At 42.3% G+C, this 17,462-nt stretch overlaps 1 protein-coding gene across 6 annotated transcripts in view; it reads left to right on the top strand.

Annotated features, from left to right (window-relative positions):
* Nucleotides 1-1,543: 1,543 nt before the first annotated feature.
* The window catches only part of SENP6 (SUMO specific peptidase 6), an 81,672-nt gene continuing 65,753 nt past the window's right edge, over nt 1,544-17,462 (top strand). For 4 of the 6 annotated variants that reach the window (XM_069851349.1, XM_069851348.1, XM_069851347.1 and 1 more), the window contains exon 1: nt 1,545-1,644. In XM_069851349.1, coding sequence (XP_069707450.1) covers nt 1,590-1,644 — 55 coding nt within the window. In that variant the 5' untranslated portion in view covers nt 1,545-1,589. Of the gene's footprint in view, nt 1,645-17,462 lie in introns of all 6 variants that reach the window. The other 2 variants (XM_069851352.1, XM_069851350.1) reach the window with 1 other exon arrangement.

Raw genomic sequence — 17,462 nt, 5'->3', positions numbered from 1 at the left:
TGAGTCAGATCTCCAGAAGAAGGAACCTGTGAAAGAGGAGTATGATGTTTTTCCTGACTCTGGATTGTCAGGATTTTCCCTTCCATTTTTTTGAAGGATGTATGGGTTTGGTGCTTGGATACCTGGACTTCACAAGAAAGCTTTTTAAAATCTTCACATTGCCCTTTATGTGTTTGCTTGCATGGAGTGATAGGACGAGGGGAAACGGCTTTAAATTACGGGGGGGGGGTGGGTGTGTGTGTGAAGATTTAGATCAGACATGAGGAAGAAGTTCTTGCCGATGAGGGCGGTGAGGCCCAGGCACAGGTTGCGCAGGGGAGGTGTGGCTGCCCCATCCCTGAGGTGTTCAAGGCCTTGAGCAGCCTGGGCTGCTGGGAGGTGTCCCAGCCCATGGCAGGGAGAATCATAGAATCATAGAATAACCAGGTTGGAAGAGACCCACCGGATCATCGAGTCCAACCATTCCTATCAAACACTAAGCCATGCCCCTCAGCACCTCGTCCACCCGTGCCTTAAACACCTCCAGGGAAGGTGACTCAACCACCTCCCTGGGCAGCCTCTGTCAGTGCCCAATGACCCTTTCTGTGAAGAATTTTTTCCTAATGTCCAGCCTAAACCTCCCCTGGTGGAGCTTGAGGCCATTCCCTCTTGTCCTGTCCCCCGTCACTTGGGAGAAGAGGCCAGCACCCTCCTCTCTACAACGTCCTTTCAGGTAGTTGTAGAGAGCAATGAGGTTTCCCCTCAGCCTCCTCTTCTCCAGGCTAAACAACCCCAGCTCTCCCAGCCGCTCCTCATAAGGCCTGTTCTCCAGCCCCCTCACCAGCTTTGTTGCTCTTCTCTGGACTCGCTCCAGAGCCTCAACATCCTTCTTGTGGTGAGGGGCCCAGAACTGAACACAGGATTCGAGGAGCGGTCTCACCAGTGCCGAGTACAGAGGGAGAATAACCTCCCTGGACCTGCTGGTCACGCCGTTTCTGAGACAAGATCACACCGTTTCTGATACAAACTGAGGTCCCTTCCAACCCAAACCATTCTGTGGTTCAGTGAAGATATCAAACCTTGCATGCTAAAAAGGATTCTTTAATTTTAAAAGCCAAACACACCCGAGACCATGACTTGCAGTTTCTGTACTGCTGGTTCTGCAGAACTTTGAGATCTAAACGTGCTCTGGGTAGCGGCTACAGAGCGTTTTCTCCTCGACGAGGCTTTCCGAAACGCTGGCGGCCCCCGGCCCCGTCCCGCACGCTCGGCGGTTCATTCATTGTGCGCAGCTAGACTCCCCCGGGCCGGCGCCGCCGCCATTTTGCCGCGGGGGGGGGGGAGCGGCGCCGTTCATGGAAGAGAGGGGCGCGCGCCGCGCTCCCCGTCCCCCCCCGCCCGGGGCGCCGAGGGAGGGGCGCGCGCGCCGTTGCTGCCTCGCGCGCGGGGGCCGGAAGGCGGCGCGGCCGGGGCCGCCGTAGCGGGCGGGGGCCGGGCCTGCGCGGCGGCGGCGGCGCCGCGGTCACCCAGGCTCCCGCGGGGCAGGGCCGGGCCCGCGCCGCGCCGGGCGATGGAGTGAGAGAGGCGGCGAGCGCCCGGGCAGCGCCAACATGGCCGGCGGCGGCGGCGGCGGCGGCGGCGGCAGGGACAGCCTGTTCCTGGAAGGTGCGTGCGGGGCCCCGGCGGGGGCTGCGGGCCGCGGCCGCCTTGCGCCGCCGGGGGGGAAGCCGGTCCCCGTGGGGTGGGGGAAGGGCGGGGGCTCGGCGCCGAGACCTGCTTGCCGGCAGGGCTTAGCGAGTTCTTTTTCTTTCTTCGTTTTTTTTTTTTTGCTTTCTTTTTCTCGGTGAGTTCCCGGGCTCCGGGAGCGCGGGGCTCTCTCTGTGGGGGCCGCGGGGCTCGGTGCGGCGGAGGGCAAGGTTAACGCCGGCCGCCGGGCTGCGCTCCCTGCCCTCCCGTGGTCCCAGGCCCGGCCGGGCCCGCGCGCCTCCCCCCGGCTGAGGAGACGCTGCCTCAAAGGTCTGGGAGGAGAGGAGTTTGGGGAGGGGGTCGTTCTTACGTTTGTCATGAACTCGGTAGCGTTTTCGTAGCGACCGCAACAGGAAGAAACCTTTAGCCTTTATAAACCCTCGAATGTATTTTTTGCGTGTGGGTTTGGTGTGGGTTTTCTGTCACTGTAAAGCTCTTAATCATAATGTGAGAAGTCTCCTGAAAATTGAATGTTCCTAACTGTTGAGCCTTTACAATTTCACCAATTTTTTAAAAAATAATCTGCTATTGTAGTCTTGCAAAATTGCCGTAAGCGCTTATCCGGGTGGCCCATGCCAGTAGTCTGCTAAATTCTGTTAAATTACCGTGATGATAACAAAGAGAAATATATGTTAATGATATAAATTACTTTTCCTAAGTAGAGTTTTTCAAGTCAGGGGTAAGTTAGCATTGGGGGTTTTGTAGTACTTGCGTTATCCGGAACGTACCTCTTGTAGATTTTCTCTTGCTGCGGGATATTGGGTTTTGGTTTTTATTGCAACGGGTTCTGGAATAGAAGTACCATGTGAACAAAATACTGCTTGTTGTTTTGAATAATTCATCTGAAATTCTGATACTCAGGTACTCTTTCTGCTTGATAATGGCTGTCGTGTTACCTTCGTCCTACCTTTAAAGCATTTGGTGGTGAAATGCAACACTCCATTTTCCCTAATCTTTCCTCACAGAATGTAATGAGGTTTGGGCAGGCAACTAAAAGTGTCAGGGGGATGACTAGTCACTGTCCTTTGTGAGCACCATGGCTGCAGGTGGCTAAGAAAAGACAGGTTTCATGTGCAACACCCACACCTTCTTAACTTCTGAGATCTTTTTCCAGCCCTAGGACCAACATGACACTGGATAGCATCCCCATTCAAAGCTTCGGTATTCGACGGTTGGTGAACCAAGTTATCAGCTGGGTTTGTGTTTCCCCATTGTTTGGGGACGCATTGATTTTAGGACTGGTGATGTGATAGAAATCCTAAGGGTGTGCGAGCGTGTATGTGTGTGTGAAGAAAAACCGATATGGATGGTGGCGATAAAAAAATTTCTGAGGGTGTTGCAAGTCTATATGGGATAGTCGTAATAGAGCAGATCTCGTAAGAGCTCATAAACTTTGTGCTGATTTGAAGCAAAGGAAAATGAAGGCTTTCAGACATTATTTGAGAGATTCTTATCGGGGTTGTTGACTTTATGGGAAAAATTAAAGGCATAGAATATATATGTGGCAGGAAGGGATCTGGCAGTCTGTAATCTGGAAATGTACAGTAGTGCATTAGATTAACCTAAGGGTGTTAGAACCACCATTATTGAACTAGTCGAGCACAAGAGTGCGGGACTTGTGACACGAGTATAACGTGGACAAAAATGGGAATAAAAGTATATAGAGTAGGAAGTATGTCAACTTCTATTGCAAGATGGTGATTGATTCATGAGTTTAGAGTTACGTCTGTAACTAGTCTGAATGTGTATTTCATGGGCTCTGTTGAAGTCTCTTTAAGCAATGACAGAAAATTGTTTACTTGATGGTTTTGGACTTGTTACATTAAAGGCTGGTAGAGAGGAGGGGGAAAAGACTTCTCTATTCCTGCCATTAATGCAAAAACAGATTCTGTGCCAAATGTATGTTGAATCTATCACAAATTGAACTCAGTCTAGTGGAAACTCTGCCGTCTAAATATGTACTTATATATGTATGTGTATATGTGCATAGTAACTTCTGGTGCTGTCATGCTTGTGCTGACTGTCAGTCAGACTTAAGATAAACATACAGTTAAATTAAATTAATTGCTCTTAAGTGTGATAGTTATTCAGAATTTTGGGTTTGATTCCACGTGTTCAGTAAGATACTGTTCTCATTTAGTGTATGAGATGTTACTGTGAAGAAATGTGACTGTCATTCTGCTGTAAAAGTGTTTCCTTTTAATATTTTTATTATGTTATTCTCCAATAAAACCAAAATTACCTTTCTCAAAGAGTGTTAGTTGAGTGATTTATCTGTTACCTTTTTGGTAATGCTGTTCTTGGACACAGTGATTCATGCTAGTACACGGGATTTGTCCAGTTTTGCATATTTAATGTGCTGTCATTTTTTATGCTGTGTTGTGTAGTCTGTTTTATTATGGAAAATGTGAAAAAAAGATCCCTAGAACTATGTTTGCCTCTTTTAAAAGCTTCATTTGTTATCAATCTGGAGTAATGCTAATATTTTATTTGCATCAAATGCGTTGATATACATGACCTGTATGTTTATTTTTCTTGAAATGCCTGTATTGTTAGAATTCAGAAGTGTGGAAAGTACCTTATTTTTGCTATTTAAGCTAGTTTGCAAGTGGAATTAGTAAAACTTTTTCCTCATTTTCTGAGTATACTCCCCAACAGTAGCATTTCAAAGTTATGGGCAGAATACGTAGTGCCTAGTGCCTACTGCCAAAGTAGTCCTGTTGCATGGGAATTCTTTCCTCATTTGGAGGACTAGAAAGTTAGTGATTAGATGTCTCCATCTGCGGGAATTCCTGTTTTTCAATTGATGGTTGCATTTAAGATACAAAGTAATGACGCGCAAATCCCTTTGGATCTAGAATAGGAGGATGTTCCGTATGTAGAAATAGAGAGTGCTGTTGATCACTACCCCTGGAGAAAAATTGTGGGAACTCTTGTTATATTCTGCCTTCTTGGATCTTACTGAATTGCAAGGAAACTGTAAGTTTTCTTTTTCACCCTTAAGTTTAAACTTTTCCTATGTTTGTGCAGTAGATAACAGGCAAACTTTAAAGCATTCCTAACTACATGTATTTTCCAGAAGAAAGGAGAAACGTATTCCTAGCTTTTTGGTTTTCATTGGTTGGTCGGTTGGTTTTTTGTGGTTTTTGGGTTTTTTTTTTTGTTCAGTCTCCGGGTGGTTATTACAGTAGTGATACTGATAACCAATCTTGAAGTTTCTTTTTGAGGACCTCCTTTCTAAGGAATGTTGCTAGTACTACAGAGGTATGTACCATACATACAGAGCTGCTGAGAGATATCGGTGCAGTCATGACAGGAATTTGTTCAATTTTCATTCCATTTTCTTGGCTACAAGTTTTGTAATAATAAGAGAGAAAACTATGTGAACTACCCATTAGCAGCAACTTCACAGTTGTTTGTCAGAAGACTCTAGAGTTCTGTGCTTTGTTTTTCATTCAGTTCACATGTAAATAATTTTCTTCACCAAAGCAAGAGTTGTAGACTTCTTTATTTTCTTAAAGGTTATTGAGGTTCTGCATTTGTATATTAGTGTATAGACATAGAATTGCCATTTGAAGTGGTGGTCAGCCTTTCCTGCTTTTATTTTGCCCTTTCTTTTCTTTTAATCATACTGAGTAATCTCTGACAATGGTAATACAAATTAGGAGGGCAGAGTGGAGTTTATAGATAGAACACTTGAGAATTTTCTACCTGCTATGAGTCTTCTTTCTATGTTTCCCTTACTAGTGAGATTTAATTATTTTTTGTAATGATCTCTAAAGCAGTCTCTGACATTTTGTTAATGTCCCGGTGGAGATAAGTATTAGCCAGAAAATGAAAGGGGTGGATGTTTTGGGTACCATGTCTTTATCATAATCCAAACTCCTGCTTTATGCTGCTGTATTCCTTTCTGGATTGCATCAGTCCCAGCAATGTCTGGACACGTTCCGTTAGTCTTTTGTTTTACCTGAGAGTAGCTTTCTGTCTGAAAGTGGGAAATCTGTGATTCTTCCACAGCTTGCTTACGTCTCTCAGTCCTCTGACACATTCAGAATTTCTTTCCACCGCTGCGTATGTGTCTTCTCAGACCTTTGTTCAGCTGTCCTTTCCAGTGATTTTAAGAATAAGAAACCTTCTAATTGACTTCAATGATGGGTTATTTTCTAGAAAAGAACCCTGCTTGTTGAGAACTATTTCTCAGCAAAATTAAATGGAAACCGTCCTCTTACTCTCTTATTTTTAGTATGTGCCAATCTAACTGGGGTGATAGGTGGCATGAAATGTTAAGAAAGATAGGCTGCTACTTAAAGCATATGGAAAGATACTAAAAATAAACTTTGTTTATCTACTAATGCTATATAAACATATGTTGTAATATGCTTGGTAGCACATTCTGAAATAATACCCTATGCCTGAGTCCTCTTCCACATCATCATATTGTTTTTAATTTCAAGATGTAGGATTCTAGGAGCCTAGGCTTGTCCTTGACTTTCTGAGTTGAAAAGTGTTTGGGTGCAGTTTTCAGGTTTTTGTTATCATGGCATTTATTATTTGGCAGTTTTTCTTAAGCAGCTGCGGCGCTAACAGTTTTGCAAAAGGTGGGAAATAGAGGCTTCAGGTGTAATAGTGACTAACTTGCGTGGGATGCCTTGTCCGTTACTTCCTGGAGCTTGTATTTAGTAGACAAGCACTACTCTTTCCTCGGAAAAGGTACAGAGATTCTTCTGGTTTTTAGTGCCACCTCCCAATAAATTGGGAATATTCCTAAAAAGAGATCCTTAGACTCTTATTTATGTAAATATAAATACAAAAGTAATAATAATAACATCAATATGTGGATGGATATCACAGAATCAGAATCACAGAATCACCAGGTTGGAAGAGACCCACCGGATCATCGAGTCCAACCATTCCTATCAATCACTAAAGCATAAAGCATAAACCAAATGGCTTGAGTGCATAGATGTTTTTATGATGACACTATGTGCGTATTTTGATCTTTTGCTTCTTTTTTTATATACAAGGATAAAACATAATAGATTATTTATTGTAATGATTTCAGCAACAACTTTGGGTTTTATTACTGTTGTTTCTGGAACACTATACATGGATTTCAGCTTGATATCAGACTTGTTTTCTATAGAGTTTTAGCTGTGTCTCTTAATTGAGGTAACTGAGGGATGTCAAGATGTTTTGTATTACAGCGGGTCCAATAATGTGAGACTAATCACTAAACTTGTCATTTTAAATACTGCTGTATAAGAATATGAGGAGTTTTGAGTCCTCTCTCATATGATCTCCTCCCTTCCCACCTATAGCTATTAAACCCTTTTGTTTGCAGAGGAGTAGAGATCTCTCAGGTAAACAGCTAGAAATTTTGTGAAACTTGCCCACTTCCGTAAAACAGAGGAAGCAAGATCAGTGTCCCTGAAGTGAGGGGTTTGCCTGGACGAGGAGCTTGAGTGCACCCTCAGTGAGTTTGCAGATGACACCAGGTTGGCTGGGGTCGTTGGTGATCTTGAGGGAAGGAAGGCGCTACAGAGGTATCTGGACAGGCTGAATCAATGGACTGAAGCCAGCTGTATGGGGTTCAACGGGGCCAAGTGTGAGTCCTGCATTTGGGCCACAGCAACTCATGCTGCGCTACAGTCTAGGGGAAGAGTGGCTGGAAAGCTGCCAGGCAGAAAAGGATCTGGAGGTGTTGATTGACAGCAGGTGGACATGAGCCAGCAGTGTGCCCAGGTGGCCAAAGAGGCCAGTAGCATTATGGCTTGTATCAGAAATTGTGTGACCAGCAGGATCAGGGAAGTGATCGTGTGCCTGTACATGGTGCTGGTGAATCCTGTATTTGGTTTTGGACTCCTCATTACAAGAAAGACATGGAGCTGCTGGAGTGTGTGGAAAGAAGGGCAGTGAAGCTGGTGAAAGATCTGAAGCACAAGTCTTATGAGGAGTGGCTGAGGGAAATGGGGTTGTTCAGTCTGGAGAAAAGGAGATTGAGGGGAGACCTTATTGCTCTTAACAGCTACCTGTAGCAAGGTGGGTGTTTGTCTCTTCTCCCAAGTGTCTGGCAGTAGGGTGAGAGGAAATGGCTTCAAGCTGCATCAGGGGAGGTTTAAACTAGATACTAGGACATATTACGTCACCAAAAGGGTTGCCAAGCATTGGAACAAGCTACCCAGGGAAGCGGTGGAGTCGTCATCCCTGGAGTATATAAAATACTGCAGATGTGATGCTTAGGGACATGGTTTAGTGGTGGACTTGGCAGTGTTAGATTTATGGTTGGACTCAATCTTAAAGGTCTTTTCTATCCTACATGATTCTGTGAAGGATTTGGTGTTGCCTTCATATGGTTTGGTTTGCTGCTAACAGGTTTTAGTACGTGCACTGGCTGAGGTTCAGGAGTCAGGGCAGCTGGAGGACTCAGTACACAGGACATTATGTCTTCATTTGTGGGGGTGTGTTGCAAAAAGGAGTGGAAGCGCATGCAGGGTAGCTTAAGATACTGCAAGAGGCTGAAAACACAAGATCAATAAAGATGGAGCTGTTGTGGTGGGGGAGGCTGTAGAGATAGAGTGAACAAATTCATTCTGTGGAAAGAGGGCAAATGTAGTTTTCTGAACTTGGTTGTTCTGAAAGGCGCGTGGGGTGTGGGGAGCAGATGTGGAAAGTTCATTTCTTTTGGCTCATGTTTTAGCATCTATTTGGTGTCAGTTTGGAGTTTTTTTCTTAAGGTAGTGATATTCTTACATGGGTTGAAATCTCTGATGTGCTGTAATTATTTCTTGCTTAAAATTAAGAAAAAGCACTAGTAAAAAAAATTACTGTTCTTTTCTGTCACACAGACTTAAAAAAGGTTGTATCTTACACATGTAATTTCTAAAAGCATGTGCTCTTTCACTTCCTCTTACTGTGAAAGCATATGTAATATTTTCAGGTAAAGCTGATTTTAAACTGTCAAGAAGTTGAAATTGGTGTCTTGTATTGGTCAGATAGGTTGCTTACGAATGTAGTGTTCACAGGAGTAAATGGCACTTTGATAGTGTGTGACGAGCAGCCTATGTTGATGGATGTCGTGACTCAAAATTAATTACTTGGTAATCTTTATTTCCCTGGTCCTGCACAAATACAAGATAAAAAACGTTTTTCATTTTGCTGCTGAGGCCATGAAATTTCATTTCCTTTAGAAACGTGGAGAAGATAACCAGTTCTTAAGTAGTGGGTTAAAATGAAAGAACGTATTTTTAATCATTAAATCACTGCCTAATTCAGTGACACATGCTTAAGTTGGAAGCTTTTTGAGGACGACTAACACATTACAAATAGAGTGTGGTCCTTCAGAGCATAGACACATTTCTGAGATGTCTTTTGAGTACTTTCAATAGAATGTTGTAAAAGTATTGAAAACTTACTTAATGTTCTCCTGTGGTGTAGTCTCCCTGGACAGAAGTAGGGTTTGTGCCAAATGGGACTCAGTCTCTGAATTACAATTTAGTATAATATAAATAAGAATACCGAATGGCTAATGATTATTTGCGTACTGCAACTAACAGGAATGATTAAGAGCAAATAACTTCTGAGGAGTTGTTTTGTTTTTATTTATGGTGTAATGTCAGCTGTGAGTTAAAGAAATAGCATTTTGGCAATGCTGTTGTTTGAATAACTTATTTTCCTAAATAATTTGTGGAAGGAATCATGTTCTAGTGTAAAAGGATAGTGGGTTATTAAAAGGACTGTAGTAAATGCATAAGTACTGATGGCTTGTAGTTAATATACACTTGCAATTTGCAGGATGGATATAAAATTTAAAAACAATTCTTTCAAAGTAAACTGTCCAGAGAACAGTAAAATGATTAAGGTGCCTTGTCTTGTGTAGGGGAGTGATAAACTGAGTATATAGATTCCTTAAGGCGTTGAACTGTGAGGTTGCTGTTTTGGTCTTATCATGCTGCTCCATTTTGGATGTAAAGCTGCATGCCAACTATTTATTGCTTTTCTTCGGAAGGCTTAAAGTCATTAACTGTTTTGGGCATAGGGACTAATAGGACGTTATTAACTGTTGGGAGGAAGTTTTTGTCAGCTGTACTCCTCTTAGGGCTCACTGCTGCAGGTGGGGGAGAGGTCTGTTTCTCTTTGCCTTTCCCTCCTCCCCGAGATTCCAACCTTCTAGTGCATCCCATACTGTCCACCACCCCTGAGAGTTACCAGTTCATTGTCAGAGAGATTGAAGTCACTGTGTACCCTCTTGCCAGATTGGTGTTTTGCCAAACCGCAGTTGAGTTTGTTCACTGAAGGCTAAGTGGGAGAGGCAGGACAGTGGCTTGGACTGGGGAGAGCATGCAGACTCTGCTTGTGAGAGGAGTAGGATATTCCCCTTTTCATCCCTCTCTGGTGAACTGTTAAGTCAGGTTAAGGTGTAATACATAACTTAAACTTTAGAATAAATACTTTTATGTTACGGCAGCTTTATTCTGCCCAGGGAAATTCAGTTAGATTAACAGGTTAACTTCTGTGCAGAACAAATTTATACTGAGGGCTGGAGACTGGAGGGAATAAATTTTAACAGGCTGTGGTTACTCTTCCCAGGTTGGTCAGCAAACCTTGGAAAAGTTTTTGTTAATGGGTAAGTGCTATAAGTGCTGCATGAAACGAGGAAACACTTCTGAATGCATGTCCCAGTAATTCCTGTGAAAGAATAAAGAGTGAAAGACATTGAACTTGAAATATCTTTCTCTAAATGAGTCTGGAATTATTATAAATGAAGAACAGTGATGATTCAGAAACTGTGCAAGGCTGTCCTGGGTTGGTTGGTTTGTTTTCAGACCATATAAACCAAAGTCTCTGTGGATTTTGGTTTGGGTTTGTTGTTTTTTTTTCAATAAGACTCGCCATAACAGTGTTTTAGGAATGATAAATACCAATAATATTTTTCTAGTGTGTTAAAACATAATTCTATATTACGTGATTAATATTATGTAATCTTAGACACCTATCTGTAAGAAACGGCTGCAAAAATATTTATTTTCATGAGTATGTTTTTATTCAGTGTCATTCAGTTGTTTCACTTGTACTAAAATTCATTCTAATGATGTATTTTTATTAATATTGTATGATATAATGTTGCATTTGTTTGGCATGGCCGCTTCCAAATGCTTGTTCAGCAAAATATGTATGTCCTGCTGATAACAGAAATTAATATGGCAATCTAACAGAAAGATTATTCAGGAGCCCATTAGATGAGAATTTGAACTATGTGGTAGATATTAGGTTTCGTATTTACAGTTGTCTTTGTAATTTCTGAGGCTCACTTATTTTAGAAACAATTACTGGAGTCCATTGTAACTTCATTTCTACCAAATCTTACTGCTTAAGATGTAATATAAGGATTCTTTGCAATTGGGAATAGACTTTAAAAGGTGAACTTCTACACTACTCTGGTCCAGGTTATTATGTTTGCATATACCTGGCATAGTGGGGCAGTAAACCTTTAACTGAGATTACTAGTTCTGTCACATGGCAAATAAGTTTTAGCTGAATCTTTACCTGATGAATACCACAAAAAATAATGATCTGTCATTAACGCAGTAAAGTTCTTTGTCATCTAGCAAAGCCTTTGTTAGGTGGAAAACACACTGCTCCTTACTTGGAAGAAAGAATTACCTTGTGCCCTGTGATAGAGAGAACTGATAGATCAAAGTAAGCATGAATTTTGTGTTTGGATGAATGTGGTTGAAATTCATCTCTTGTTGCAGGTTGGTCTCTTAAGAAGTTGGTTGTTTTGCTTCAGGTGCCTTTTGCATGATATTTCTTGAGAAGTATATTCATAACTGGGTGCAATTAGCAAGCTGGCATGTGGGTTTTTGTTATTTAAAAATAAGTTGATCGATAGCACATCCCCATCTTCACTGCCTTTAAAAGTGATTGCTGAGAAAATGTTTTTTTTCCCAGGGATGCTGAAGTTGTTTAAGCCTGCTTAGTGAGTTTTAGCATACTGTAGTTAGCAGTTGTCAGTGTTCCTTAAAATCATTGTTGTGAGGTGTTGAGAAGTTTGATACTTCCATTACGAAGGTTTGTGTTTTTAATGCAATAACATACTTGCATTACATCATGCCCCACTGCATTGCTGATCTCTAATTGCAAAGGGAGTTGAAGTATATAGTGTGTCTAGTGTGAGCAGAAGGCTGCTGCCTGTATTTGTGTTGCATTTCTTCAATGTTATTTTTTTTCTATGAGCAGACACAATGTACTGGATTTTTAACTCTGTGTGTATTTGCAGAGTCATATCCTAGCTCTTACCAGTCCCCATGTATGGGGCCATACTGTGTTGCCATGCAAGGAATAGTGTGCCAGCCACAAAGCAGCCAGGCCCACTGTCTGTGTGCTGCTCAAAGTGATGTTCTGCTGCCGCTGCCAGAGACAGTGCGCTCACGCCTTTGCTCAAGTCAACACCGACCTACGCTTCCCTGGTTTCCTGGCAAGTTGGCTGAAGTAACTAAATTGGCTGAAAACTACTGGGGGGTCAGCGGGGAGTGTTGGTGGAGCTTGTCTGTATTACTTTTCAACCATGTCAGCAATCTAATCCCGTTGACTTTCCCCTGATAGGGGTATGTAAGCTTGCCAGTGTCACTAAGAAGAGGGGGAAAAAATCCAGGTCTTTGGCCTTTACAGAAAGACAAATGCGAATTTGTCTCACAACTTAGAGTTTAAGCAACTGTTTGATCTTCATTTCATCCTTTCCCTACTCAAATTTTTTTCTGAGATGTATCTTTTATGTTTGGCTGGATTATTGAGGTTTTCTTGGTTGTTGAGTGTTCTTTTTGTGTGCTTTCTTTTTGCTGTCCATTTCAGATAACTTTTGAACAATTGGCAGTGTCAAAGCAGTGCCTTGGGGTTTTTTCTGCTTTAATTACGTCTTAAGAATTTCTTCTTGTGTCCTACATTTGTAAGTTACTTTCTTGTAGGAGTTGTGGAACCTTTCTGGATTTCTAATTTCTACAGAGGGGGTACTATCTACCTGGCATCCTCTTTGAAAGTTCGTAGGATAAATCCAGAAGTGTTAAGTAATAACAGTTCTTGATTATTTTTTTTTCCCTTTTTTTCCTGCATTTTGGTATATAGATACGGTGGTTTATTTCAACCTGACATTGCAATTATTGCAGCAAACCTGGAAACCTTCTCGAAGTGTTGCTTGCCTAATTTCCAGATAGTTAGGCCAAGTTATTGATCTTACTTGGTATGCAACTGCCTTTCAGCACTTTCTAAAAATAGATCGCTGTTTGTTTAGTGCTGCTATATTCTCAGTTGCACAGGCTTAGCTTTTTTTTGTGAAGATGGATCCTACAATTCATAACCAAGTCTAAAAGCAGAAGTGTGCAAGTCAGGTGCATAATATACTGTAAAGTTTCCTACTGTGTTTTTCTTACCTTATAAAACTCTTCCAGTGCTCAGAATTTGAGATCATATGCGATAAACATCACATACTGATTTGCCACAGAAATTGTATTCGGGAATTCTTATTCAAGTATCATCTTCCCTGAAATGGGTTGTTAGCTTTATATACTTTTTCACATTTTGAGAATAGATTGGCAGCTCAGAAATTGTCCCTAGCCTATCATAACCTTTTCTCCTCCGTTTTTTCCTGTAATATAGGAAGACAAGTCTTCTGTATTTATCTTCCCTATAAAAACACTGAAACTTTGTTCTTCCTTTTTGTATTTTTTCATACATCTCCAATCTAGCAATAAAGGTATTATGTAAGCAGAGAATTATTTATATTCATAATGCGAGAGGTGAAAAACCTATTTATTTATTTATGTATTTATTTCCTTTATGGTTGGGTATTCCTTATTTACATTTTTTTTTACTTGTGTGGAAAGTCTGAGTGGGTGGTAGACATTGAAAGAGAGAGAAAAGAAGGAAAAATGATTGAAGTACTTAATTTTGGAAGTGTTCATGATGATGGTGCAGTTGCCTTAGGTGATGCTTTGTACCTATGAATAGGCACTGGTTTTACTTGACAGCTGGTTGGAATCCTGTGGGTTGGAACCTGCTGTGCAAACCAAGCCAAATTCGAGCACCTTACTCGGGGCTTTGTTCAGTTTCCATGACCCTTCAGGCCAACTTGATCCACTCTGTGGATCCACTTGGATCCACTTGATCCACTCCCTTACTGTAAAAAATAAATTCTTTCATTGAGTTGGAATTTTCTTCATTCCGGCTTGTATTCATTGCCTCTTGTCCTTTTACTGTGCATCTCTGTGGAGGGATTTGCTTTATCTTTTCTCTGCCTTCCAGTTAGGTGGCTGGAGACAGCAGAAAGGTCTCCCTTCCTTTTGAAGACTGAATAAACCCTGATTTTTCAGGCTGTCCTTATAGATCATGTGCTCGATCCCCCTGGCTATCTTAACAGCCTTTCACTGAACTTGCTCTGGTGCATCAATGCCTGTTATACTGGAGAGCCCAAAACTGAACGCAGTGCTCTGGTTACAGCTTCATGTGGATGTGCCATATGAAGGAGAAGAGTCACTTCTCTTGACTGCTGGCTAAACCTCCGCTAATATATCATGTCATTGGCCTTCCTGCTGACCCATGTTCAATTCGCTATCTACTGAGACTCCCAGATCCTCTTGAAGAGCTACTCCCTAGTGAGTTGGCCCAAAGCCTGCCCTGCTGCATGGGCTTATTTATTCCCAGATGGAGGGCTGTGCTTTTGTTCAACTTCATAATATTCTTGTGGGCCCATTTCTCCACCCTGTCAGGTCCCTCTGAATAGCAGCACTGACTTCCAGTGTATGAGATGTTTCCCCCAATTTGATATCGTCTGCAAGCTTGCAGAGTGTATTTGGTCCCAGCATCCACATTATTAACAAAGATATCATACATTACTGGCTCTGGTGCTGATTGCTGAGGGATACCAGCAGCTGGAATTGTACTGCTAGTCATTCCCCTCTGACCTCGGTTACCCAGGGTTCTTCACCTTCCCATCATTTACTTAGTCCATGTGTCTCTAGTTTAGCTATAAGGGACCCTGTGGGAGACCACGTTAAAGGCTTTGTTGCTCTTGTTGCTCTCCCCTTACCTCCACAGCCAACCATCTTCCTGTAGGATGCAATTGGGTTAGCTGGACACAATTTGCCCTTGGTAAATCCATGCTGGCTCTTCACCTTCTTGTTGTCATGTATCCAGGAGTGGATATTGGGAAGTTTTGATCCATAAACCTATCAAGCGTTGAGGTGAAACAAACTAGCCTGTACTTTGCCAGATCATCCTTGCCCATCTTGAATCATAGGATCACCAGGTTGGAAAAGACCCACTGGATCATCGAGTCCAACCATTCCTATGAAATACTAAACCAGTATTTCAATATCATATTGAAGATCAATATGATATTTTTCCAGTCATCGGGGACCTCTCTCTTGCCGTGACCTTTCAAAGATAATGTGGAATGATCTAACTGTGGTACTGGTAAGCTTCCTCAATGCAGTCAGCTGCATCCTGTCTGATCCTGTGGTCTTCTACAGGTACAACTGGCTTTAGTGTTTCTTAATCGTATCTTCCCCGACAATGGGTGATGTTGCATTCCTACAGATTCTGCCATTACAGTTGGGCAAATGAGATGTCAGAGGGCAGGACTTGCCAAGGAAATCTGGAGGACGGGGTGGGGAGGATTGAGCTCTTCAGTTTTTTGCATGTCCTCTGTCACTTGTTCCCATCTCATTGAGCAATAGGCCCACATTTGCCTAGCATTCCTTTTGCTGCTGGTGTAAATAAATAAGTCCTCTTGAAGTACTTCTGCATTGTTTCCTGATGCTATCATAAGGGCAGAGTCTTTGGGTGATACGTCTACATCTCTGTTGGGAGAATCAGTAGGAAAGGTCAGGAAACGCTAGTTGTCCATTGTGTGGTTACTACTGCTATCTTACCAGAAAAACCTTCATAGACATTGCAAAGAAAATGTTTAACATACTTTGAAACTCTATCGTCCTTTTATCTCCTTGTTAATACTTAGAAAATGTTAAACACAGTTCTGCAAATGATCAAACTTGCAGGATTCTTTGTTCTTGAGTCCAGTCATTCTACATGATATTCTGCACTGTAAGCAATCCAATGTGTATGGAAGTCCTGAAGGAAAAAAAAAAAGTCATTTATCAGAATATGTGGGTGATTTTCTGTCTTTGAGCTACAGATCTCTTATAAATGCTTTTTTTTTTTCTTTTTTGCAAACATTTTGCTCAGGAATAGATGCTCTGTATTGGTTTTCTGATGACAACACATTCTTGAAAGGCTGCAGGTTTTTTTTATTGGCTATCTGAGAAATTAAATGGCCCTCATATATGAAACCACCTCTAATAGATTTTATCCATTACGGTGGTATCATAGAACTTCATTGCTGAGCTCTGCACGTCATGCAATATCTCCCATGCTATGAATCTATGATTAGTGCCTATTACTGGAAGTGATTCTGATAGGTTTTTAGGTTTTCTGTATCTACTGCTCATTTAGGGAGAGGAAAGTTAAAGCATCTTTTAAGCAACAGATATTTAAATCTGTACCTATAAATGCCATTTAGGCTATGTGTCCATGCAGATTTCTTTGGTATCGTTAGTGCCTAAAACAGTCTTGGTTCCTGGATGCCCTTTACCTGCTGTGCTGTTGTTGTTGGGCTGTAGTAGTGCAGTTGAACAGAAGAGGGAACTGATATGATTCAAAAGTAACTTCCCTTCCATTGTACTTCTTTTTCTTCCCAAATTTATTTCCTTCCTCAGGTTTGCCCTCTGTGAAGAAACAGCTGTGCTGATGTACGCAAGTTGTAGGACAGGAGTAAGAAGCCTTGGCTTTAAGAAGTGTGAGGGGTATTGTAAACCTGTTCACGTACTGCTGCTTCAGAATGTGAAAAGGCAGCCTTGCTGTGCTTACACAGTTGACAAAGTAGAGCTGATGGCATCAAAGCTGGATAAAAAAAAAAAAAGCTGTTTTGCCTAGAAGCCTGAAGAAGCCTGCCTGAAAGAATAATGAAGCAAAAAGGAAAGTAAAACAGTTAAAAATATTTGTCAGATTTTTATGAGTACTTGTATTGTCTTAACAATATATGTGGTGACTCTAAATGAACAACAGAAAACTTGGAAGTATTCCAAAACTGCCTTCCCCCCACCTCTCCCGGCTTCCTGGGCTCACCTACATTCATGATTTCTGTCTCCTCCCCGGAGTGGCACAGGGGAAGGGGAAGTGGGGGGGTTGCAGTCAGTTCATTTTGTTGTCTCTGCTGTTCCTTTCTCCTCATGCTCTTCTGCTGCTACAGAGTCGGGTCCCTCCTACAGGAGACAGCTTCTCCAACGTGAGTCCTTCCTACAGGCTATATTTCTTCATAAACTACTCTAGTGTGAGTCCATTCCACACAGTGCAGTCCTTCAGGAGCAGACTGCTCCAGCATAGGCCTCCTGTGGAACCATGGGTCTTGCCAGCAAACCTGCTCCAGCATGGGCTTCTCTCTCCACAAGGTCATGGGTTTTGCCAGGAGCCTGCTCCAGCATGGTTCTCTACAGGGCAACAGGACAAGTCCACGTGCTCTGGCTTGGGGTCCTCCATGGGCTGCAAGTGGGTATCTGCTCCATCATTAACCTCCATGGGCTGCAGCAAGACAGCCTGCCTCACCATGGTGGTATTCACCACAGGCTGCAGGGGAATCTCTGCTTCAGCACATGGATCGCCTCCTCCCCCTCCTCCTTCTCTGACCTAAG

Source organism: Phaenicophaeus curvirostris, chromosome 2, assembly GCF_032191515.1.
Source record: "Phaenicophaeus curvirostris isolate KB17595 chromosome 2, BPBGC_Pcur_1.0, whole genome shotgun sequence".
NCBI lineage: Eukaryota > Metazoa > Chordata > Aves > Cuculiformes > Cuculidae > Phaenicophaeus > Phaenicophaeus curvirostris.
The sequence above is the reverse complement of the archived record's forward strand: the minus strand, read 5'-3'. Positions and strand labels throughout refer to the sequence as shown.